This window comes from Carettochelys insculpta, chromosome 8 (assembly GCF_033958435.1).
Source record: "Carettochelys insculpta isolate YL-2023 chromosome 8, ASM3395843v1, whole genome shotgun sequence".
Lineage (NCBI taxonomy): Eukaryota > Metazoa > Chordata > Testudines > Carettochelyidae > Carettochelys > Carettochelys insculpta.
Window position 1 is genome coordinate 36060283 of NC_134144.1, and position 25177 is coordinate 36085459.

At 43.4% G+C, this 25177-nt stretch overlaps 1 protein-coding gene across 1 annotated transcript; it reads right to left on the reverse strand.

Annotated features, from left to right (window-relative positions):
* Positions 1–3544: 3544 nt before the first annotated feature.
* Positions 3545–24929, reverse strand: CYBRD1 (cytochrome b reductase 1). The gene is made up of 4 exons (XM_075001006.1): positions 24436–24929; positions 10230–10438; positions 6563–6717; positions 3545–6444 (listed from the first exon to the last, which is right to left on the reverse strand). The coding sequence occupies exons 1-4, from the start codon at positions 24620–24622 to the stop codon at positions 6141–6143; spliced, it is 855 nt and encodes a 284-aa protein (XP_074857107.1). The 5' UTR covers positions 24623–24929; the 3' UTR covers positions 3545–6140.
* Between the last annotated feature and the right edge of the window lie 248 nt (positions 24930–25177).

Consider the following 25177-nt stretch of genomic DNA (forward strand, 5'->3'; position numbering starts at 1 on the left):
GCACCATTCAGGAATGCTCCAAAATGATAGCTTCCAAAGCTGAAAAACATTATCTTTCGACAGGTACCATTCATAGAATCATAGCATTGGAAGAGACCTCAGGAAGTCATGGAGCCCAAGCCCTTGCTAAAAACAGCAACAATCCCAACTAAATCATCCCTGCCAGGGCTTTGTCAAGCCAGGACTTAAAGAACCCTAGGGAAAGAGATTCTACCACCTCCCTAAATAACCCACTCTAGAGCTTCACCACTTTCCTAGTGAGCACTGAGGGGTGAGCAAACTTTTTATGTCAGGACCCACTTTTCATCCCTGCAATTACCAGGCCCTTCCAACCTGTCCAGCGTAATCCAAACCAACAGAAATGTTGGTTATGTTCATTTGAAGGAAAAAAAACAAAACCTTTCGGCATGTTGAAGAACATGAGTATGTAGAATAGAATTTAAAAACTTTATTAATTGGTATAAAATGTGAATACACATAAAAACAGTAACATATTTCAACATTTTTAATGAGATGCATGAGCCTGAAACCCAGCAGACAATCATGCTGTGCTCCCCTTACGAAATGTCATGCCTTTGAGGGGGCCCGCCCCCCCACTTTCTGCATCCTTGGTATACAGCATGAATCTCATCGGGAATATTTACATCTTCAGTTTCTGAATTTTCTTAGAACTCTTCACTATAACAATACACTGTATACACTGTAATTAAAAACCAAATTTGAATTCCCACCAAATTTAAAAACACTTGAGATTTAGTATTAGATGACATCTCCACACTAAGTAGTTTTGCAAGCTTCAAAAATATATTTTATTCGCATTCAAAATAGAGTAAGGAAATATATATTGTAATATAACATTTTCTTTTCCTCTAAATAAGAACCACAAATTATGATAAAATATCCAGTTACTTAAATTTATTATAAATAGGATGAAGCGGAGTAAAGAAGTTTTATGAAATAGAATATATTTTGGTAAATATTCTTTTTACTGTCTCACTAAAATCTCAAGTTATAACATTCATGTACATTATTAATCCTTATTTACAATATCATATGCAATCGTCATAACTTGTGGCACAGAAGTTCGTGTTATTGTACATTCAGCTATTTGGTTTTATTCAAACTCCATTTTTATTTAAGGATCATTACCATCACTTTAAATGTTCAAAATAGACACTATTTTTAAATCCTCTGTGCTGTTTATTGCTGGCATTTCACTCAGAGTGAATTTAGATCTCTATTTCCCCTTTTGTTCATTTTCATTCATGAGGAACAAGATGTTCCCCATGTCTCAATGCCCAGTACTGTAAGAAAACATTTAAATATATTAAAAGTTACCCTAGTTTCATTCAATTTAAAAGAAAATATTTATTTTAGATTTCTTAGTCTTTCCTTCCCCTTGCATATACTTTACACAAATCCAAAGTTGGCATCCAAACTGTTACACTCTCCTGTTAAAAGCCTAATAGTTTGACAGACGATTTCAAATGCACAGTTTGGCATCCAGTGAAAGCTAGTGGGGGGGCTGTAGCGTTAACTCCCATTTGTGCCTTTGGTTCCACATTGCTACAAGACAAACATGGTTTGGCACATCTCATTTTACTAGAGCAGTTTCTCCCGAAGTGTGGTCCGCTACCCTGTACCAGTCCTTGGGGGGAAAAAAAACTGGTCCTTAGAATATATACAAATTATCACTATATACTATTATTTATTCACAATAATAAACAGTGAAAATTTATTATTTTTCATTTTTATATGCATTTATATTTTTGGGCCACAAAAAAAGGTACTGAAAAAACGGGTCCCAACTATATAAAGTTTGGGAAACCCTATACTAAACCTTATACTATACTAGAGGTAATACAAGTTACTTGTTGGCAACATTTTGTATACAGAGTGGGGATATATGCAGTTTATCTGATTGAAGACTTAATGTGTCTCTGAATTCATATTTTTTGATAATTTCTCAAAGAAATACCCCAGTATGAGAGGTAAGTTACCTGCTCCACATACAATGTAATAATTTAAATTAGGATGTGTGATCTCCATTGCCTTTAATGAATTCCTAAAAGGTGATAATTTTTCCTCCAGTCCTCAAAGCAGCTTTATTTTAAAGACATTTTTTCCAGGACACACCTTAAAAGCATTTTGAATTGGGATAGAAATATTACTTTATCATCAGTTTAGAATTAAATATGTTGTTGTGTATTTCATAGGAAGGAGAAAAAGTGATATATTCCCCTTTAAACCAATATTGTTACAACTAATTTCAAGTTAATTTTAGATATTATAGGTAGCAAATACAAAATAAAAGGCACAGTGACTAGTATAACTCAGTGCACTGTCAGTGGAATGCAAAACTTTTCTACTATAAATTTCTGGTTCTACCCTACCCCAAGTTAAAAGTGATAAAGTAGTTTTGCTGCTATGTCCCATGTGAAATCACCCTATTCCAGGCCAATTCTTGGACAGGTGTCCATATTGCACAGAAAACACCACATTTATTAGCAGTCTCAGCAGAACACAGAGAATTAAATGGATATTAATAATGTCTTCCATATCTCCACAAGTGGTTGACACACCATAGCAGGCTAGTCTGTAGACATTTAAACTCCTGCTTCCTGTACTGTACCCATTCAGTGGGTTAACAGAGGAATCCAGGCCCCAAAGTTGTGACAATAACTCCTTTCATAAGCACTAACGTATCTTTGTTTTGTTTTGTTAAGGGCTCTTTTAAACATATGTGGTGGTCAGTGAATCAGTCCTTCAAAAAACTTGGTAGATTGATCAGAGAATGAAAAAGTCACAGGAAAAAACACAGTGCTATTTATTACTGTGTAAATTACAGTGATCTTTCCTTTCTAATGTCTAACTTGTACAGTCATAATAGGATGCAGTAACTTCAGGGACATATAAATTGGTCACAACAAACTTTGACAAGTGCTGTACTTTTCCTCCCATCGTAACCAGAGGTGAAAGTAAGCCAATGAGGCCCAATGCGCTGCCCTGGCAAGAAGCAGCCAGCCCCTGGGACACTTGGCTGCCAGAGAAGGTGCGTGCTTTCAGCTTGGCTCCCAAGGCTCTCTTGCAGGCTGCTGTGCTGAACAACAGACAGCATAAAGGGGCCAGCTTTGGGTGTGCTCCTTCATTGGCTCAGAACTGCTCCAGTCCCTTTCCCTCCCCGCCAAGCCCCGAGTCCCTCCTCTGGCATCCCCAGCTGCCTGTGCTGAGCCCCTCCTCACTCCCCCAGCCCTGACTCATGCACTTCCTGTGGCATCCCCAGCTGCCTGCCCTAAGTCCCTCCTCACACCCCCAGCCCTGACGTATGCACTTCCTCTGACATCCCCAGTTCCCTGCCCTGAGTCCCTTCTCAGACCCCCAACCCTGACTCCTATGTCCCACCACCTTCAACCTTTTTCCCTGAGCCCATCCACACACACCCAGTCCTGACTCCTTCAACCCACCCACCCCAACCCCCTGCCTTGAATCCCTCCTCAAATCCTCCCAGTCCTGCCCTTACCCGCCCCCCCACACCAACTCTCCCCACTCCTCTGCCCTGAAGCCCCTTCTGGGGTGGGAGCCTAAAATACAACAACACTTGTAAGAAATTTAAGTTACTTTCACCTTTGCATCATAACTGACTACCGTAAATGCAGGTTGCCTTCTTGCTTTTAGACTAAGACTATACAGGGATTCTTAGGAAATCCAGATGATCTTGGGGAAATATAGGCACCCCTTGCATACAATTTAAAAAGAGGGAAGCAGTAGTCCTCTCTTTTACGAAGAGTGGGACATGAGATCTGATCATGTCACATATATATATGGAAGTGACACAGAAACCTAGGATATAACCTTGATTTCCAAAAGAGAACTGCAAAGAACTTCGCCTAAGAATTAATATTCTAGTTTTGCTTGTATTGTATTCAAATGATTAAACGTTATTACAAACCCAAGCTCATGACCCAGGAAAATCTAAAATAACAGTGAGTGATCAAAACTATCAAAACTACATCAATGCATCACTTTGAGCTAGAAAAAATAATGTAATCATGGGATCATAATGTGTGTGAATATATGTGAGTTGCGGAAAAATAAATCAAAATGAAAATAGTCTTCAGAAGAAATGGAAAGTGGCATAGTGCCCAAAGCCCTAGTCCAGAGCCCTTTGCAACATGAATAGTGGTAAACATGAAGTAGTTATGCCACTTGTCAAAATGATTTAGGTCTAGACACTAGTATTACAACAGTAAATTCAGCAACCTTTACAAGCAGATTACAAAAGAAGGTACAAAGTTATTTGCCTATTAAAATAATGAAAAGCCATCCATTATAATTATTTTTCTATGAGAGTTGTTTTCCATTCTTCTAGAATGATGCAAGTAATAAAAGTAATGTCTCTTTTTATATCTGAGAGAGAAGATAAGGAAATGCAGCAATACTGATTGTCAGAAAGAGCTGTAGAAGTGCAAAACATTGAATTAATTAAGCATTACATAAATTTTAAAGTTACAAATGGGGAAAGTAAGACAGAAGTTACATGATTTGCCTAAAATTAGAGTGAACCAGTGGCAGAGGTAGGAACACAACCCATGTATGTCAACACTGTAATTAAAAAACTGTTGCTAGCCCATGCCAACTGACTACCCTACAGTTAAACAGTCCCTTAGCCCAAGCCCTACAAACCCACGTCAGTTGGCACAGAATAGCCAGATTTTGGACTGCAGGGTTGATGCAGCTCATATGTCCCAGTTTTTACTCCAGTGCTTTCTTTTTCTTACTCTTGCAGACGAAAAAGAAAAGGAAAAAGGCTTCAGTGTATTAGCCTTGTGGCTCGGGAGCCGCATGTGGCTCTTTAGAAATTAATATGGGGCTCCTTGCATAGGTGCCAACTGTGGGGCTGGAGCTACAAGCACCACCTTTCCAATGTGGTAGAGGTGCTTGCTGTTCAACCCTCAGCTCTGCCCCAGGCCCTCTACCCTTTATAATCTAGGTCTGTGGTGTCCAACACACTGAACCCTAGCCAGGTGTAGCTGTTCGACTGGTTGAGTGTGGCTAGTGGGCTTGAACAATACATTTTTTTTTAGAATAATGTGTCTAATTCTCTATAGCAATAGCTACTTTAGTGGCTATTGCTTCAGAACTAGTTGGATACCACAAGCTTATAAGATACCATCATAAAGAGCAATACTGTACTGGTTCCAGGGGCCAAGGGAAAGGGATGGATGCAGTGACTCAATAGCTTTTGTAACTCATAATGAAGTGAGTGCAAAAACTGCACCCATTTCAAAACAGGTTAAATACTGTTCTTAGATGTCTTGTGTAGCTCCCAGAGATTTCGGTAGCAATCATATGTATCCAAGAGTGAGCAATAGCTATAAATTATACATTTACTAGAGCTGGTTTAAAATCAATTCAAAATGTTGATGAATTCTCATTTAAAATAATAAATGGAAAAGCTAGCAAAAGCATGATATTTTAATGAAAATTTCAGTAGAAGTTCTGTTCCATTCTTTTCCTATTTTCAAATTTTTTGTCCAAAAATGTACACTGTGGGATTCTGAAAAATACTGACACTCCTCAACTCTCATGGACCTCAGTGGGAACTGAGAATGTTCATCAGGTTGAGCAATCAGAAGAAAGTGGAACGATGATATAAAACAGCGTAGGCTTGTGCTAATGGCTAAATTCTGCACTCTGCTGTGCATATACAACTCTCATTCATGCCCATTTATAGCTAACACAGGGCAGCATATAACAACTGGCTAAAGAAACTGGTGAACAGCATAGAAACAACCGACAAATTAATAGAAAAAATAATTTCTATACCACATCTCAGCTGCTTTTCTAAACTCTGTCCTTATTGCAAGCACACAATACTACATTTTTCTTAAAAGGCACAAATCTCAATGTGTTTTTGTTTCATCCCAGAATTCATGAATTCTTTTAAACAGAGATAAATTAAGGAATGACAATGACATAGGGCTTACTGAATAGAGACCTTTTCAGCTCACACTAGATGTGCAGAAATATTGAACTGCTTTAAGCAACCCTTATAGAAATTCCCTGTTTAAATGTAATCAACAGCTGGATAGGAATACTTCAAATATAATGTAAGACTACAGCAATTCTATGTACTCCATTTACATCGTAGACCGTTGTCCTACCTCCTCAAATTTGAGGTTTCGTTTTCTGGCTGCTGCTTCACTATTAAACTCCACATCAGATTTATCTGCATTGCTGCAGTCTGTCACAGTGGATTCCTCTTCTGTACCTTCAGCTGTCCCGCCATTTGGTTGCTGAACTTTAGTATTCTGTTCTGGTGGGCGCTTCCAGTGGGGTCTTGTTGCCATCCATAAAATAAGAGCACCAAAGATTAGAACCAAAAGACCAAGAGTATTGACAAAAATTGCCTCTGGTGGTGATGCACTATATGCAGGATTTTTCCTTTGAGGGGGGAAAAAATAAAATAAAAACTGTTTTTAGACAACTTTAGGATAAAATTGTTTTAAAAGACTACTATTCATGTTGTTTAAAAAGTGAAATTAAGCAATATAGTACTTACAGGGCAAAAATAAGTTTCTCTGTGAATCCCATGAGAGCTGTTGCAATCACTGTTGCAAAGATGAGGAGGCCAGAATAAATATGTATTGGCAGGAGAGATGCACGAAGAGAAACTGGAGCAAAGGGCAGCAGAAAGACAGCAAAACCTAAGACAAGCTAAACACAGAAGGTGGATTCAGTATTAAAGCTGTAGAGGAAATTTGCACTTCTAAATGAAAATTGACACCACCGTAAAGGGTCTTTTTTAAAGTATCTGTGGTCCAAACCTAATTGGACTAGGAATATATTTTAAGTATGTTGCCCAGTAGTGTTAAACCCAAAGCCAATAATGTGATAGTATCTAAAAGAACAGTCCATAAAATGAATTACAAATAAACCAGTCTGTTGCCACTGTCCAAACTAAGTGGAAATAAAGGAAAAGTAACAAAACGGCATAGTGAAAGGCATTTTAATTTACATAAGAATAGACATAGTGAAATGGTGTCCAATAAGAATTCAAAGATGGCCACACTTGTGGTTGTTGTCCTTCCATATTCACCACCGCCATCGCTCTAAATAAATGCCTTCCCCCTGACCTAGAGGGAAGTGCCCACAGGTCCCCGTACTAAATAATGCCAATGACTCACCGGAGCCACCATCAGAGTGGCCAGAGACACTGCCACCACCTCTGGGGCCCCTGGGACTGCTGGCGTGGCTACCAGCGGAGCTGCTAGGGCCACCGGGGCCTCTGGGGCTGCTGCAGCCACCAAGTGCTTCTCCCACCAAGCAGTGGGGCACATGCACAGAGCAGGCAGACAGCACTCCTCTAGGAGGAGCCACAGTTAAAGGTTCCAAGAGCCGCATATGGCTCCAGAGCTAGAACTGCCACACTGCTGTGTCCTGTTCACTACATGTAGCAAGTGGTGAATGTACTGGACACCGCAGCCATAGTGAATCAGACCAAAGTCCATCTAGCCCCTGTATACTGTCTTCCAACAGTAAAGTTTTAATTTTCCATAAACTATATGGCATCAATTTTGTATAGAGTGAAAATGACTGATTTTGATAGTATCCCTTTGATTTTGATTTCCCCCCTTTCCCACAATTTCACAGATTAATTTGTCAGTTAAGGCCAGAAGTCAAATCAGCTAGTTTGACCTGTGAGAGACAGGCCATAAAATTTCATCTGGCTACCCCTGGACTGAGCCAAGTAACTTGGTGTGATTAAAGCATGTTAAGGCACCAAGTCTTGATTTGAAGGCATCAAGAGCTGGTGACTCTACCATTTCCCTCAGTAGCTTGTTCCAGTGGTTAACGCAACTCACTGTTAAACATGTGCATCTTATTTCTAATTTAAATCTGTCCTGCTTTAACGTCTATCCATTGGCTCTTGTTATACTTTCCTCTGCTAGATTAAAGAGATCTCTGATTTTCTCCCTGTGAAGGTATTTTTACACCATTATAAAGTTACCTCTTAATTTTCTTCCTGATATACTAAACAGGTTGAATTCCTTAATCTCTTAGGCTATGTCTCCACTACGAGATAAACTTGAATTTTAATAAATTTGATTTTTAATCTCATTCTTATGAGTTCAAATTTAAATGTCCACAAATCTTCTTGAAATTTGACCCATTGCTTTTCTGTGTCAAGTGTCTGCATCCTCATTGCCCTATGAAAGTTCGACGGCATGAGCAGTGCATTGTGGGTACCTATCCCACAGTGCCTTAGCCCCGGTTGCTTGTGGTGTTTCATGTTAGAATCCCAGAATGCAAAGCACTGTCCCAAAATTCAGAGCACCCGGTAACAGAATGCAGATCTCCCTCAAACCCACCCCGGTTCCCTATGCCACTCATCCTCCATGGACATTGGCGGAGGGACAGGCAGCTGTGTTATCAGCCCTGTCTGTCCCCACCTGGTTCCATCAGCCATGCATCTGGACCTTTATAGTTGCGGGCCTGGGCACTGCAGAATTCAAATTCTAATTCTAATTCAATCAAAAATTCGTGGCTTCCTGTGTCCTCCTTTCTGTGCACCTGGATGGAAAGCAGCGAAGAAGGAAGCAGCCATACATGGGAGGTTCACCACGTAGCTTTGTGTGATGCATACAGGACACTTCAGGAGGCTAATGAATTCGAATTAAAGACATGGCGCTTCCACACGAGCCTTTATTCAAAATTTTACATTTGACATTGATGCTGTACCCATCCAGTAATATCAACATCATTATCGGTATTAGGGCTCACTAATTTGAGTTAATGGTATTTACAGTGAAGACAGTGATGATTTAACATTGCGCTAACTCCTTTAAATTCAATTTTGTCTTGTAGTTTAGATACAGCCTCACTGTAAGCCATTTTTCTAATCCTCATAGTTTTATGTTTCTTTTCTGAACCCTCTCAAGTTTTTAAGCATCCTTTTTGAAGTGCTGTCACCAGAGCTGGATGCAGTATTCCAGTAACAATCTCACAGATGATATATAAAAAGTAAAATCACCAGTCTGCTCTATTCCCCTGCTCATATATCCAAGGATCTCATTAGCCTTTTTGTGACAGCATCAGGGGATATGTCTACACTAGCACCCCCATTTGGAAAGGGGGATGCTAATGAGACACTTCAGGATATGCTAATGAGGCACTGCAATGAATATGTTGCACCTCATTAGCACAATGGTGGCCGCGGCACTTTGAAAGTGCGTGGCTCATCTACACGGGGTCCTTTTTGAAAGGACCCTGCACGCTTGCAAATCCCCTTATTCCTATAACCTATACTGGGGGTTACAGTATCGGCTATAGGGACAAAGTATTCTGTAGGTACAGTGCTGTGTATGAGCATGGTCTTAGGAATTCTACTTTATTCAGAGAATTAATTTGAAAAAAACACATTATCATAGATATGTTTAATATTAACACTTTTTTCTTTATGTACTACTGCTTCACTATGGAAACGTCAAACAGTGAGAAATAATGGAAATTCTATTAATGAGAGTAACTTTTTTTAATATTTCAATAGTGCCCTCATTAGACAGTAAATTGTTGCTCTTTTGTTAGCAATATAGAGAATGCTGGACAGTGATGTGAAATGTTCCCCCTTTGCAGAAAAAGAACAGACTGACTCCACAGGATTCCCTGACCTGGCCAGTCTGGGCAGCAAGGGACAAAGTTCGGAAGTCAAATTCAAGCATTTGGGTGGGCGTTTTCTGTGTTTACTCTTGACCCCCAGGAAAGCAAGGCCCATTTTTGTTGTACATGATTCAGCTCAAAATGCTGAATCATTAAACTGAATTTGCAGATTATGTGTACACACCCCATCAGGGGGCAAGTCCCAGTTTGTTATCTGGGCTAACATACTAAAGATAGTAGTGCAGCTGTGATAGCACAGGCCCACTCCCCAGATCACAAACCCACCGAGTACATACAGAGGGTGACTAGCCCACACCATTGCTGCCACTGCCCATGATACTGTGTCGATGCGACTATTGTTACATGAAAGTAAAATGAACAAACTGCATTTTGTGATACAGTATTTTTGACTTTTTAAAATAGTTTGTGTTTATTTGCAAAGGTCAGGAAATCATAATAAAAAGTAAATAGTTAATGTAATTACTTCAGTTCTACCATACTTTAATTAATTATAGAACACATTCTTCAGCTTTATATCTTATTTATAAACACTATAGTTAAATTCTGACCTGCAGAGTGTAAAATATAACAGCAGTCAGTCCAATCCAGCTGTGCAGACTGTACATGTTGGGAATGTTCTTGACATTGTGGAAATCAAAAACAGCTACCAGAGAAACAATTGCAAGAATCATGGCTATGGTATTTAACCCAGCATGGATTAATTTCATCAGGAGTTTGCTGCATTTCCAGGTCCAGGGTAATCTATACACAATAATAGCTGAGGAGAAAATAAAAGCAAGATTTAATAGGAAAACTCTCTTTTCTATAAAGATTTTGATAATCAGGCATAATTCGAGTCATTCCAGGGTAAACTACAGAAGAGGAAAAACTTCAGAGAAGTTAGATTTTTTTTCTTCCCACTTCAGTGTTACATGTAATCTCATTAGTTCCCAGCATGCCAGAATATAACCTCTGCACAGACTCTTCCTTCTAATTTTTTCATGTTTTCATGCTTTGACTGAGCAAGTTAAAAACTAACAGAACCTGGTTTTAATTTGTGTGGGTAAAAAAAACCAAACAAACAAATGTTGATCCCTAATACTGAACCCTGATCTGTAGGGGGATCCTATGGGGCTTATTGGACTGTCTTTTGCAACACAGATTGCAAAACTGAGGTCCTAGTTCATTTACTCATATTCAGATGCCTTTGATCACTTTAAATAGCATCTTATTCCACAAGTAATTCCACTGCCCAATGAGACTATGTTTGGAATAAGCTGCTACTCAGGGAGAACAAAGACGCATCTACACTAGGAAGTAACTTCAAAGTTACGTTTGAAGTGAGGCACTATATCGAAGTAGCGAGCAGAGAGTCTACACACATTTTTCCCTTACTTCGAAGTTAAGTTAAAATTAAGGAGCCCAACTTCGAAGTCCTTACTCCATTCCTAGGAATGGAGTAGTGCCCTACTTTGAAGTTTAACTTCGAAGTAGGGTGTATTTAGACGCTGGACTTCAAAGTTGCTTGTTTCGAAGTTGTACTTTGAAGTAAGCAACTTCTAAGTTATTTTTGTAGTGTAGACACAGTAAGGGCCTCAAAATATGACCCTTAAAAAAACCAAAAAAGCAGTCTAGTAGCACTTTAAAGACTAACAAAATAATTTATTAGGTGATGAGCTTTCATGGGACAGACCCACTTTTTCAGACCGTAGCCATACCAGAATAGACTCAATATTTGAGGCACAGAAAACCAAAAATAGTAATCAAGGTTAACAAATCAGAAAAATATTATCAAGGTGAGCAAATCAGACAGTAGGGGGGCAGAAGTGGGGTGTGTGTGTGTCAAAATTAGATTAAGCCAAGTATGCAAAAGAGCCCCTACAATGACCTAAAAAATTCCCCTCCTGGTTCAAACCACGTGTTAATGTGTCAAATTTGAATATAAAAGAGAGTTCAGCAGCCTCTCTTTACAAAGTGTTGTGAAAATTCCTCTTCAGTAAGATGCAAACTTTCAGGTCATTAACAGAATGGCCCGCTCCATTAAAGTGGGGACTTAAAACTTAAGTGTTCAGTAAAACCTAAATCATATATCAATATAGTTTTTATTATATGCACAATGCCAAAGAATGCTAGCCAACTGTATATTTTGTCTAAATCTGAAAGAATTGCTCCTGCCGGTTACTATAGTAATAGCTTTGTTATCCAGCATGCACGGGGATTGGGGGTTGCTGGTTAATCAAATGTGCCAGTTACTCAAGCTTCTTCACTAAACTCAAAAAAATGTTTAAGAAAAGAAATAACCTTACTTAACACTACCCCTTTTAACACTATTACTGTATATAGTACTGTAAGCTACTGCTCCTCTATTGCCTGAGGGCCAAACAAACAAACACAGCTTCCACAAATATTGGAAAATGTAGCCGGATAGCTCCCTCATTATCCAGAATTTCAGATCAATGTAATTTTCTACATACTATGAAGCATAACATAGGAATGAAAACATCCTGTTAATATAACTATGCATACAGCATGTAGGTATTTTATGGGTTTTGTTCAAGAATGGGATACAAGTAAAACACACAATATTTAAATTAAAAAAAGATGGCAGTCTCATTTTCAAGACAGCTTGACAGCAGTCAAACAAAGATTACTACAGTTCAGTACGTCAGTCACATGAACGAAAGTGCCTTGTCTTGTGCTACTATAAATGAAGCCAAGTAGCATAATCATAAACAACTTCAAGGTTTTAATGTACTTATTCCAAAGATATCTGAAAATAACGTGGCCATAATTCTGCCTTTCGTTACACAAATGCAACATCTATTATTAATGCACACCTGAGGGCATTATATGGTCCTTTATATTTCACAAACTAATTAATCTTTTTAAAAATGAGAAATATACATCGCTCCCTACCTTTGAAATATTTTGAAAAATGACTAAGAGCTACGAAGCCAGAACCAGAACATTACTCCTTTATCCTGAGTTATGGGAAGGTTGGATTTTGTTTAGGATACAGTCCACGATTAATGATGTTACCTATAAACAATATTTATTCGCACACCAGAGCACAGAAGCTTTAAGGCATCCTTGTGAATTAAATGATACAGAGCTGAAAAAATAGACATTTCGTATGATCTCACAAGTAAAGCTAAGAAAATAATTGATTTTTCTGTTTGGGGGCCAAACCAGAAAAAACATTAGCTCGTTTCAAACCAAAATGGATTGTGCTTTTCTTGTTTGTTTTTAGTTTCTTGACAAAAAATTGATTTAAAAAAATCTCACCGAAAGTAGTAAAAAAATCAACACAAAAAAAAAAACTGTTGGGGGAGGGGAGCCTTCTTTTAGGTTTTCTTCGGTTCATGGTGTTTTTCACTATTTCTCACCCCCCCAATAAATATAATTAAATGAAAAGTCCAAACATTTTATTTCAAAATGGTCAAAACCAATGGTTTTCACTTATTTTGTTAAATTCATTTTATTTTGGCTGAAACAAATCACCAAATTTAACCTGAATTCACAAATAGTTTGATGCCCCGCAAAAAAACGTTTGATATTTTCTAATTAGCAAAAGGATTTTGCCCATGTGGTAGTTGTGGAGTGGAACTAGGTAATCATAGCTCCTAATTTAAAGCATGAGGTTCTCTATGGCAGCAACTGAGAGTCAAGGCTGGCATCATTGACAACCCAGGTGTTTCAGGGCAAGCAAAGGGATGCAGAATGACAGATTCATAGGGCTGGAAGGTACCTCGGGGTCATCTAGTCCAGCACCCTACTTCAAGCAGGATCAACCCCCACTAAGTCATCCCAGCCAGGACCTTGTCCAGCTGGGACTTAAAAATCTCGAGGGATAGAGAATCCACCACCTCTCTAGGCAACGCATTCCAATGCTTCACCACCCTCCTGGTGAAGTAGTTTTTCCTAATATCTAACCTACACCTCTCCCTCTTCAACTTCAGACCATTACTCCTTGTTCTGCCATCTGACACCACTGAGAACAGTTTGTCACCCTCCTCTTTACAGCTCCCCTTCAGGAAGTTGAAGGCTTCTGTTAAATCACCCCTAAGTCTTCCCTTCTGCAAACTAAACAAGCCCAAATCCCTCAGCCTCTCCTCATCAGTCTTGTGCTCCAGCCCCTTAATCATTTTTGTTGCCCACCACTGAACCTGCTCCTGCAAATCCACATCCTTTTTATACTGGGGGGCCCAAAACTGGACACAATATTCAAGATGTGGCCTCACCAGTGCTGAATAGAGGGGAATAACTATTTCTCTAGATCTGCTCGAAATGCTCCTCCTAATGCACCCTACTATGCCGTTAGCCTTCTTGGCTACAAGGGCACACTGTTTACTCATATCCACCTTTTCATCCACCATAACACCTAGGTCCCTTTCCATCGTACTGCCGCTGAACCAGTCGGTCCCCAGCCTGTAACAATGCTTGGGATTCGTCCTCCCCAGGTGCAGGACTCTACACTTCTTGTTGAACCGCATCAGATTTCTTTTGGCCAAATCCTCCAATTTATCTAGATCACTCTGGATTCTCTCTCTACCTTCCAGCGTATCTACCTCTCCCCCAGTTTTGTGTCATCCACAAACTTGCTGAAGGTGCAATCCAGTCCCTCATCCAGGTCATTAATAAAGATGTTGAACAACACCAGCCCCAGAACCGAGCCTTGCAGCACTCCGCTTGAAACCGACTGCCATCCAGATATTGAGCCATTGACCACTACCCATTGGGCCTGACCACCAAGCCAGCTTTCTATCCATCTTATAGTCCAAGATTCCAATTCATATTTTCTTAACTTATGGACAAGAATGTTGTGGGAGACAGTATCAAAAGCTTTGCTGAAGTCAAGGTTTATCATATCCACTGACTTCCCCATGTCCACAGAGCTTGTTACCTCATCATAGAAGCTAATCAGATTGGTCAGGCAGGACTTGCCCCGGTGAATCCATGTTGGCTACTTTGATCATTTTCCCCTTTTCCAAATGCTCCACAATGGATTCCTTGAGGATCCCCTCCATTATTTTCCCAGGGATTGAGGTAAGGCTGACAGGTCTATAGTTCCCTGGATTGTCCTTTCCTTTCCTTTTTAAATATGGGCACTACGTTTGCCTTCTTCCAGTCATCCGGTCTCTCCCCCGATCTCCAAGAGTCTTCAAGGATAATGGCCAAAGATTCAGCAATGACCTCTGCCAGTTCCCTCATTACCCTCAGGTACATTAAATCCAGACCCATAGACTTGTGTACATCTAGTTTTTCTAGATAGCTCAGAACTTGTTACTTCCCCACAGATGGCTGCCCTTCACCTTCCCATACTGCACTGTCTAGGACCGTCAGGTGGAAGTTGACTTTGTCCATGAAGACAGGCAAAAAAAGCATTGAGTACTTCAGCTTTTCCTACATCATCTGTCACTAGGTTACCACCCTCATCCAGTAACGGCCCCACACCTTCCCTGATAACCCGTTTACTGTTAACATGCCTGTAGAAACCCTTCTTCTTACTCTTCACATCCCTCGCCAGCTGCAGTTCCAATTGTGCTTTTGGTTTCCTGATTACTGCCCGGCATTCTCCAGCCATATGTTTATACTCCTCCTTCGTCAACTGTCCACCTTTCCATTTCTTGTATGCATCCTTTCTGAGTTTTAAGCTGACTAAGGATTTCCCTGTTACACCAAGCTGGTTGCTTACCCTGTTTGCATTTCTTACTGTGCAGTGGGATGGTTTGTTCCTGTGCCTTCAGTAAGACTTCTTTAAAATACTGCCAGTTCTCCTGAACTCTTTTCCCCTTCATCTTCATTTCCGAAGGGCTCCTGCTCATCCGTTCTCTCAGGGAGTCGAAGTCTGCTCTCCTGAAATTACGGGTCTGTAGATTACTGCTCACCTTTCTTCCTTTTGTCCAGATCCTGAAATCTACGATCTCATAGTCGCTGCAGCCCAGGTTTCCTCCCACTTCTATTTCTTCTACTAGTTCTTCCCTGTTTGTGAGCAGCAGGTCAAGTTGTGCATGGCCCCTGGTCAGTTCCTTCAGCAATTGTACCAAGAAGTTATCCCCAACACTCTCCAAAAACTTCCTTGATTGTCTGTGTGCTGATGTATTGGTCTCCCAACAAATGTCCGGATGATTAAAGTCTCCCATGAGAACCAGGGCCTGTGATTTGGAAGCTTCACTTAGGTACCTGAAGAAAGCTTCATCTATCTTATCTCCCTGATCTGGCAGTCTATAGCAGACACCAACTACAACATCACCTCTGTTATTTCCACCTCTAAGTTTAACCCAAAGACACTCAACTGGATTTTCTCCTTCCTCATACTGGAGCTCTGAGCAATCATACTGCTCCCTCACACAGAGCACAACTCCTCCTTTTCTCCCCGGTCTGTCTTTCCTAAACAGTTTATAACCTTCCATGACCGTGCTCTAGTTATGCAAATCGTCCGACCAAGTCTCCATTACTCCAACCACCTCATACTTCTTTGACTATGCCAGGGCCTCTAATTCTTTCTGTTTTTCCCTAGGCTTCTGGCATTAGTGTACAAGCTGTGATGGGGTTCTGGGGTCCCCCAAGCTCTGCACCCTGTCCGCAGGCAGGAGTGACTCTCACTCAGCAGGAGAACAGCGGGTTTATTAGCCGACAGGACACAGCATCGTACAGAGGAGTCAGTACAGCAGGCAGACACAGCCAGTCCAATCCATGTTGAGGAGAGGAGGCCCCCAGAGCTGGGGCCTTGCCCCCTCCTTTGTCTCTCTCTCCCTCCCAGCCCAGACCAACTGCTTCCCAACTCCCAGTTCCAATTCAAACCCCTCAGGCTCCACCTCCTCCTCTGTCTGCAGTACAAAGGTGTTACCTGGTCATCAGGGTTACCCTCAGCAGGAGCCCCACACCGTCTGTGAGCCACACGCATACACACAGGTATCCCCCACTCCATCACACAAGCATCTTAGAGAAGGAGCCGATTGGCCCACTTTCTTCTCTTCACCCAGGAAACCAACTTGATTGTTCCCTCCTCCTTCCCCACTTACCTCAGGGCTTGTGTCACCTTCCCCGACAAACCTAGTTTAAAGCCCTCCTCACTAGGTTTGCAAGCCTGCCCGCAAAGATGCTCTTTCCTCTCTTTGTGAGGTGGGTCCCATCTCTTCCCACTCTGTGAGATAGAACCCATCTCTTCTTGCACTATAAGGCATTGCTGTGACCTCAAGAGACAGCACTTTCTTTCCACAGTCTTTATATTTTATAGGGTAAGTTTCTCTTTTTTCTATATCAAAGACAATATTTGAAGCTGTTGGGCCAATTAAGTGTATCCAGGTATTCTGGATACAGCAGCTGTAGCCCAATGATTTTCCAGTGAGCAGTTTTTAAGTCTTATTTCCTCATATATAAAATCCTATTTCATTGTTCCTGGCTACACAAGATCAGATGATCCAGAAATGAGTAGGTTGAGGAGGAAACTATTTTGGTCCATTCACGAAAGGACTGGTGCATCCTCTGCTTTGAATGCTAGCATGAGCTACATACACAGCATGAATTCTCTCTTCATAAAAATAACCGACAGCTTTATTAACAATCCCACATTCATCACATCCCCTCATTCTGAGCATTTCTTAAAATATTTTGGACTGTACCTCAGTGCCTCACTTCTCTGTTGATAAATTAGTACATAACTTCTCTAGTAAATTTGAACCTAAAGATCTCTTTTCAGTTACTAAAAAATAATTTCTTTTACCATTAAACAATTAGAGTATATAGCGGCCCAATTTAAGATGGGACCTATAATAGTTTACAGAGTTGTCACCCAAAATAGCCTGGGAAGATTCCATTGTGCCCTTTGAGGAACACTAGCTTACATACCTTTCTAGATTTTCCCTAAGATTCCTCCATAAAAAGTTATATTTACTATTGTTTAGAAATCTGGTTGTCACAAATAGATGAAGATGTAATGTATTTTGATTATCTTTATGTAACTTTCAGAATTGAATTATAGGGGAAAAATTTCCCCTGGGTTTTGGACAAATTGTGGGACCATGTCCAAGAGTTTAGCAACTATTCAGACAGGCTGCATGCTTAGTCATCCATTTTGATACGATGCTGAGCAGGATCCTCTTCTCGTAAGGGCAATTTAGAGAAGAATTTTGGAGTCAACTACAGTTGCTCATTTGTGTCTCTTCTTGGGAGTGTCACAGGAGTTTTTTCAGGCCCTGTTTAAGGCCCAGATTTTATGGCCTCCTTAACTGTACGTAAGCTGGTAATTATTTGCTGCCATTGTCATTTTACAGTGACAAATAGGATTTTTCAGGTGGAACACAGATGTATTCAAATTTTTGTGAAATTTGCCACTTGGTTCTGAGTTCCCTGCAGCTTGTGGGGTTGGGGGGCAGGAAACTGACCAGCCATGAGCTGCACACAGACCCCATGCTCTGGGTGTATCCCCTCATGTCCATTCCCTGTCCCCAGCTACTGTGGGGGGGCAGCCCCATCCCTTCTCTTCCCTTCCTCCTACTCCCCCCATAAGTGCTCACCCCCTGAAGTTGGAGCCACCTGTGTCCCTTTCTGGATATGCCACTGGCCCCCGTACTCCAGGGGTACATAAAGGTCTTCCAGGGCAGGGACAATTGGTGAGGAAAAACATGGAGGTGACATCAGCCACATGACCGCCCCCCACATCTGACTCCTCACCATGCCATCCCTAGCCCAGCAGCAGGCTGGGACAAGATCCCTCCATCCCAGGGCCTGCCTCTGTTCCACTCTTCCCTGCCCTACATCACTCATGTTCCATCCCCTCCTGCCTCTTCCTACAACCTTCCTGCCCCCGAGCAATGTGGCCGGGGGGATTAGTGAGGGCCAGGTGCCACCAGAAGTGGTTTGGCTCCCCATGCACTTGCCAGTGGTGGCAGGGGAAATGGATGATGTGGCTGGGCAGCCGCGCAAGCGGAGCTACTTTGCTCTCCTTCCCCCTGCCATTGCTGTTGAGTGTTGGGGCAGGGGGAATCTGACCCCTGCTGCAAGCACCAAGTCTCCCCATTAGTTCCCCAGGTTGCCCAGAGGCTCTGGCCCCTTGGCCCTCCCATCCACAGTATTTAGGGTGTTACATTCCCCTTCAGCCCCCTCCCCACATCACTCCTGTTCAAGGTGGTTCATCTAGATATTTGCTTAGTTTTACAAGAGACTACATAAAAAGCACTAGCAAAGTCAGTACAAACAAATTTCATGATTGGTTTACACTGCTCTATATACTATACACTGAAATGTAAGGGCAATATTTATATTACAGTTGATTTACGTTAAAATGAGAAAATAAGCAAATTTTTGGCAATAAGGTGCTATGAAACTTCTTTGTGTTTTTGTATATGGTTTGTAAGCAAGTAGTTTTTAAGGGAGGAGAAACTTGGGGAGCATGCAAGACAAGTCAGACTCCTGAAAAGGGTACAGTGATCTGGAAAGGTGGAGAGTCACTGGCCTAGGGCAGGGGCCTGCAACCTGCACCTCAGGAGCTGTATGTGACTCTTTAAGGACTGTGTTGCAGCTTCCAACACAATAATTGCAAAGTGAAAACAAAAATCTCCTGATTATTTTTGATGAACAGTGAACATCTAAAAGCCCCAAAATGAACAACTCAAATCTAAATAGCAAACAATATGTTATCCTGAAACTTTGCATAACTTCCCCTAGCGTCCTCCAAAGAGAGAGCAGGTTTGGGAGTGAAAGTCAGGAAGACAGTAGTACAAAGGCTACATCTACACTAAGAAAAAACTTGGAAATGGCCATGCTCCTGGCCAAATCAAAGAATACTAATGAGGCTCTGAAATGAATATTCACCACCTCATTAGCATGCTGCTGGCCGCAGCACTTCAAAGGTGCTGCGTTTCGCTTGCACACGGCTCGTCCGCACAGGGGTCCTTTTTGAAAGGACCCTGCAAACATCAAACTCCCCTTATTCCAATCAGCTGATAGGAATAATATTCACTTCAGAGCCTCATTAGTATTCTTCAGTTTGGCCATTAGCATGGCCATTTAAGTGTTTTCTAAGTGTAGACACGGCCAAAGTGTGAGATAATAGAATATGTAAAAAGTTTTGAATGTCCTGCAGTAAATGTGTATCACATTACAAATCTTTTGTGTGTGTGCTGTTCTTGAAATAGGGTGACAAAAAAGTACCGTTTAATTTTATTTATTAAGGACTGTCTTGATTCACATGCATTGTGGCTCTTGAATTACTGAGCTTTATAATAAATTTGAAAAAAATGGCTATTCTAGCTTGTTGCTATTCTGGTTGCCATCCCCTAGCCTAGGGCAATCATGCTTTTTCTCCCCCGCTGACTACAGTTTCCTCCCTTTCAGCCCTCCATCCCATCGTGCATGATTAAGAGGGTCAGAAGGTGGGGCTAGTGTTACCATAAGGGCCTGCCTGGCCCTTTTTTACCCTGTGAGGATTTATTCACCCTGTCAGAGGACTGATTCATCTCCTACAGAAGTTAACAGAAGTTTTACCCATTGCTCCATTAGAAATGTAATCAGACCCTAAAACTTCACTTCATGTGATCTACTGAACCTATCAGAAATGGACAAAAAATGTTTTTACTTTGCCTTGTCAAACTAGGACTACTTCCCTACTAAAGAAATGAGTTTTGGATTTTATGTTTACAGTGACTACACCCTGTCCAAACCAAAACGCCATCCACGTGATTTGTTTTAAATGTGAGGCTCTGTCTATGTAAGAAGTTACATCAGCTCTGTTGGTCAGGACTAACAATCCTCAATGTACATGGAGCAATACTGACAGAAGAGTGGTTCTGTCAATATACAGTAAACTCTTTCGTATCCAGCAACCCTGGGGCAGGGTGGTTGCTGGATACACAGATATTATGGTTAATTGAGAGTAGCTGGGGGAAGCACAGGCAGCGGTTGGGTCCTCCCCGCAAATAAGAAAGTTCAACTCCTCTGCCCCCCAGCACTGGCTCCCGCTCAACTGCTGCCCTGTCTAACTTTTGGCGCAGACAACAGGAGCCACATATGGGGCTTGCTCATGGCTGCAGAGCACAGGGCTCACAGCTCACTGCAGGGCTGGCGGATCACCATGTGGGGCTTGCAGCTCACTGATTGCCACCTGGCTTGCCGCCCTGCTGCCAGCTCCCTCCTTGGGCACCAGGGACCTGTGAGTGCCCCAGCTGATGCTGTCTCTCTAAGGGCCGCATCCCTGCCAATACACCTGCTCAGCCTGGGAGCCAGGGGATCAGGGGTGGCTCACGCAAAACCCTGGGACTATCCGAAAAAAAAAAAAAGAGAGAAAAAAGAGGGGAAGTTGTGCCATGGCTCAGGGTTTGCCAGTGTTGTGCTGGTTATCTGAGAGTTAAAGTTAAACAAGAGTTTACTGTAGCTAAAATAGTCATGGCAGTTGGTGTTTCTGCTGACAGAAAAACTTATTCCATTCATGTAAGCTGTGTGTATACACCGGGGGCATAGCTGACAATAGATAGCCTTCTCGTGTAGATGCACCCTGACTTTATTGCTGCAAGAATGTGCATGCATCAGTTTTCTATGAAATACTGAGATGTTTTGGACTAGTGAGCCTGCTGGATGAATCTGGCACATCATTTAGCAGTGAATCAAACAACGGCTTTGATATTTAAAGTTGTCCAAAAAAAACCTCTTATAAATTAACCGCTACTGCAAAAAGTAAAAAAACACTAATTTACATTTACTTTGAAAATGTTTTGCAACCATAGCACTAGAAAAGATTCCCTTCTCTTCCCCAAAAACTTTAAATGCTGAACAGAAAAAAAAAGAAGTTAAATAATCTGGTACTTCAGTTGTTTTCTGCACTGCACTGGGGCACTGTTAATAAAGAACTTGATTCTGCTCCTATTGAAGCCAACAAGAATTGTGTCAGACTGAAGTTAGAGCAGATTCTTGAGACCTTCGTTCTATTCTACTGTATCCATTTCCTCTGTTAATCTGTCCCTTTTATTTTTACTCAACGCTTAAGTATACACTCATCCCTTGCTATAGGAGCACAGTTGGTTCCCAGATTCTGCTGGTAGGTGAAAACTCATAAGAGCGACACTAAACTCCCATTACAATACATGTAAAAGTCTCCAATTCGTTCCAAGGGCTTGTAACTTGACATAAACCAGTTGAGTTTTGGTACTTTTCTGATGTATTTGAATAGTTTGGCACCAGAAATAGAATATGGTGTATGTATGTAAAGCAGAGATTCCCAGCCTATGGGTCAGGACCCAAAGAGGGGTCCCATTAGGTATGTTAAAGGTCACCAGCTGGGCAGTTCCCAGCTGCATGTAGCTGTTAAAAAAGCCATTTGCAATTTTGTAATACTGCTGCCTCAGGCAGATATCTACCAATAGTGATAAATGCTGGAGATGGCAGCTATGTCTATCACTAGAGATAGCAATTACAGTCTTCCCCGCCTTATGAGGGTAATTCGTTCCTGAAAAACCCCTCTTAGGGCAAATTCTTGTAAGTCAAAAATGTAATTACCATTAATTTCAATGGGAAAAAATTTTATGTGTTCCTGAGCCCCAAAATTTACACCCATTTATGCTAAAACAACACCGAATCCCATTAAATCTGGTGCAAGGGGGCGGGCAGGGCAGAGCAGGGCACTTAGGTTAAGCAGGAAGGGGTTGCTGCCAGGGGCTAGCTGCACGAGGAGCTAGGCAGGCACAGGGGGGCCCCAACTGGCTAGGAGCAATGCCTTGCTCATGTGGGGCTGTGTGGCAGAGAGGCCCCACCAGCGGCAGCAGAGGCGGCAGCGGCAGACGAGCCAGGCGCTAAATGGGAGGGAGTGCCACAGACAGTGAGCAGCGCCTGAGGCACAGCTGCGCAGGGCAGGCAGTGGCGGCCCCCTAGCTGCCCAGGGGGTGAGCGGCAGCAGCGGGGCCAGGATGGGCTGCACACCCAGCATCCATGTCTCGCAGAGCGGCATGATCTACTGCGGGGACTCAGACGAGTCTACCTCCCTGCACCAGACCGCTGCCCTCTCGCAGGGCGCCACCCCCCCCGCACGGCCTCTTTGTCAAGACCAATGCAGCCGACGCCATCCCCTCAGTGCTTGCCTACCAGAGCTGCCAGCCTCCAAATCAGTCCTTGTAAATAAGAAATGCCTCGTAAGCTGAAGTAGGGGTATTAAATGAAACTCCTTGTAAAGTTGAATTCTCATAACTCAAATGGGCTTATCTCGGGGTATGACTGTACCTCATGCCTAAGTGCTGAAACCTTAACATTTGAGTTAATTGCTGGGAGCAGGAGGGCTGGGGAAGCCACCCAGCCTAGCAGCCCCAGTGAAGAGGCTGTGGGAGAAGGAGGAGTGCCTAAGGCCGGGGCTGTTGAGGGATGGGGGCGGCGGGAATCTAAGACTGGGGGAAGTTTGAGGCTGCAGGGAGAGTCTAATGCTGGTGGTGGTTTGGGGCTGCTGGGGGGGTGTAAGCCTTGGGGCAGCTTGGGGCTGCTCGGGGACTCTAAGGCTGGGTGTGGTTTGTAGCTGCTGGGCAGGTTTAAGGCTGGAGGCAGTCTGGGACTGTGTGGAGGCAGTTAAAAACTGGCCAAGGGTGAGGTCTGCGGCATGGGTGGGAGGTCTAATACAGTAAACCCTCAAATTATCCAGGGGTTGTTCCTGCAACTCCTGCATAACTTGAATTTTCCTGCAAGGGGAGGGGAGCCAGGAGCCACCAGGGCTGGCCAGTTTCCTGGGTCCCAGAGTGGCAGGAGCTCAGAACCAGGGGCAGGTTGGTTCCGGTCTCCTCATGGCTTGCAAGGTCGGGAACCTGATCAGCTCATGGCTGGTCAGTTTCAGTTCCCGCCATTGCAGGGGAGGGAGCCACCCTAACAGCCTTCTCCCCTCTCCTCTCCCAGTCAAAGGGCTGTCAGACAGCTGCATATCTGAGGGAAAAGGCTCCAGCTGTGGGTCTCCCTGCCCCCAGCCAGGGACCCCAGGGCTAGAGCTGAGCCAGCTGCAGGTTTCCCCCTCCCTTGGAAGTGATGAAATTTACATGAGAATCCAAAATGGAAAGTAAGGATTAGCCGATTCTGAGCACCCTTTGCGTTCGGAACAATGATTCCAGGGTTAGTGGTGTGTTATGGAAAGAAGAAATAATTAATAGTGCACTTGTTTAACAGGAAACCCTTAAAAGTCATTTTAAGTTAGAAAACTATGCACTGAAAATACTACTTGAAAACAGCTCCCTCCCTCACTCTCGACCACTTCACAACAGTTAGGTGGCTACAGCGTTGAAATTAAAATGAGTGGAAGTCTAATGGGGTAATTTACCCTAACGCGGGGCTTTTTAAATGGCAAAACTGCCCTGGACATGCTTTCACTAGTGCAGAAACTCCCTTCTTTTTTTCTGATTTGCTTGCTCCTGGGGCTTCAGCCACCCAACCACGGAATGAGGAAGAGGAGCAGAGTAACGGAGCAGCCCCGACACGAATGCCTGCCTGCAAGCCCAGCGCAGCGTTGCTCAACGCGCCAAGAAACACAAGGCCGAGGGAAATAAGCGGCCCTAGAGCAACACATCCGACAACTTCAGCGGGCTAGGAAAGCTCCGGTGTCCCCCCTCTCGGGGCTGTTTCAATAGACAACAGGGGTCTCCGCAACAGCAACATGATTCCGTCCGCTGGCCTGTCCCCCCGCCCCAGCTCCAAGCCAGTCACTCCCTGCCCCTCCTCCCGCCTCCCTCCGCTTCTTCTTCTCCGTCCCAGCCCGAGACCCCGCCGAGCCCTGCCGCGCCCCCGGCTGGTTCAGTGCAGGCGCCCCTCACGCACCGATCCCCTGGATGAAGACGAAGCCGGTGATGATGAGCACCGGGTGCCAGTTGAACTCCGCCGAGCTTCCGTCCCAGCCGAGCCCCTCCCCGTAGCGAAAGACCCAGATGAGGGCGAAGAGCACAGAGAGGAAGCCCAGCAGCAGCGCCGAGACCAGCAGTGCGAGGAAGAGCCTGTAACCCTCCATCTTCGGCGCCCCTCACTCGCTCCGCAGCCAGGGGGCAGGCGCCAGCACCGAGCTTCTCCCGTGGGGCCGCGCGGGAGCGCCGCGTCCTCTGCGGCCCCAGCGCCAGGGGGAGAGGAAGCGGGAAGGAGACAGACTCGCGGCCAGCAGAGCGAGGCAGCCGCGCGTACGCTCCTGCAGAGGGAGGCACACACCCATTGCGCCCGCATCTCACCGCCTCCGCCCCTGAGAGGCGTGCGTAAACACACACACACACTGCCCCGGCAGAGGCGCGCGCGCACACAAACACAAACACAAACACACACTGCCTCGAGGGAGGCGCGTACACACACACATCCACTGTCCCGGGAGTGGCACACGCACCCACCCCCACACACTGCCCCGGGAGTGGCGCGCGCACACCCACACCTTGCTCCGGGAGAGGCGCCTACACGCAAACACACTCACACTGTCCCGGGAGTGGTGCGCACACCCATATACACAAACTGCCCCGGGAGTGGCGCGCGCACACACACCCACACCTTGCTCTGCGAGAGGTGCGCACACAAACACACCCAC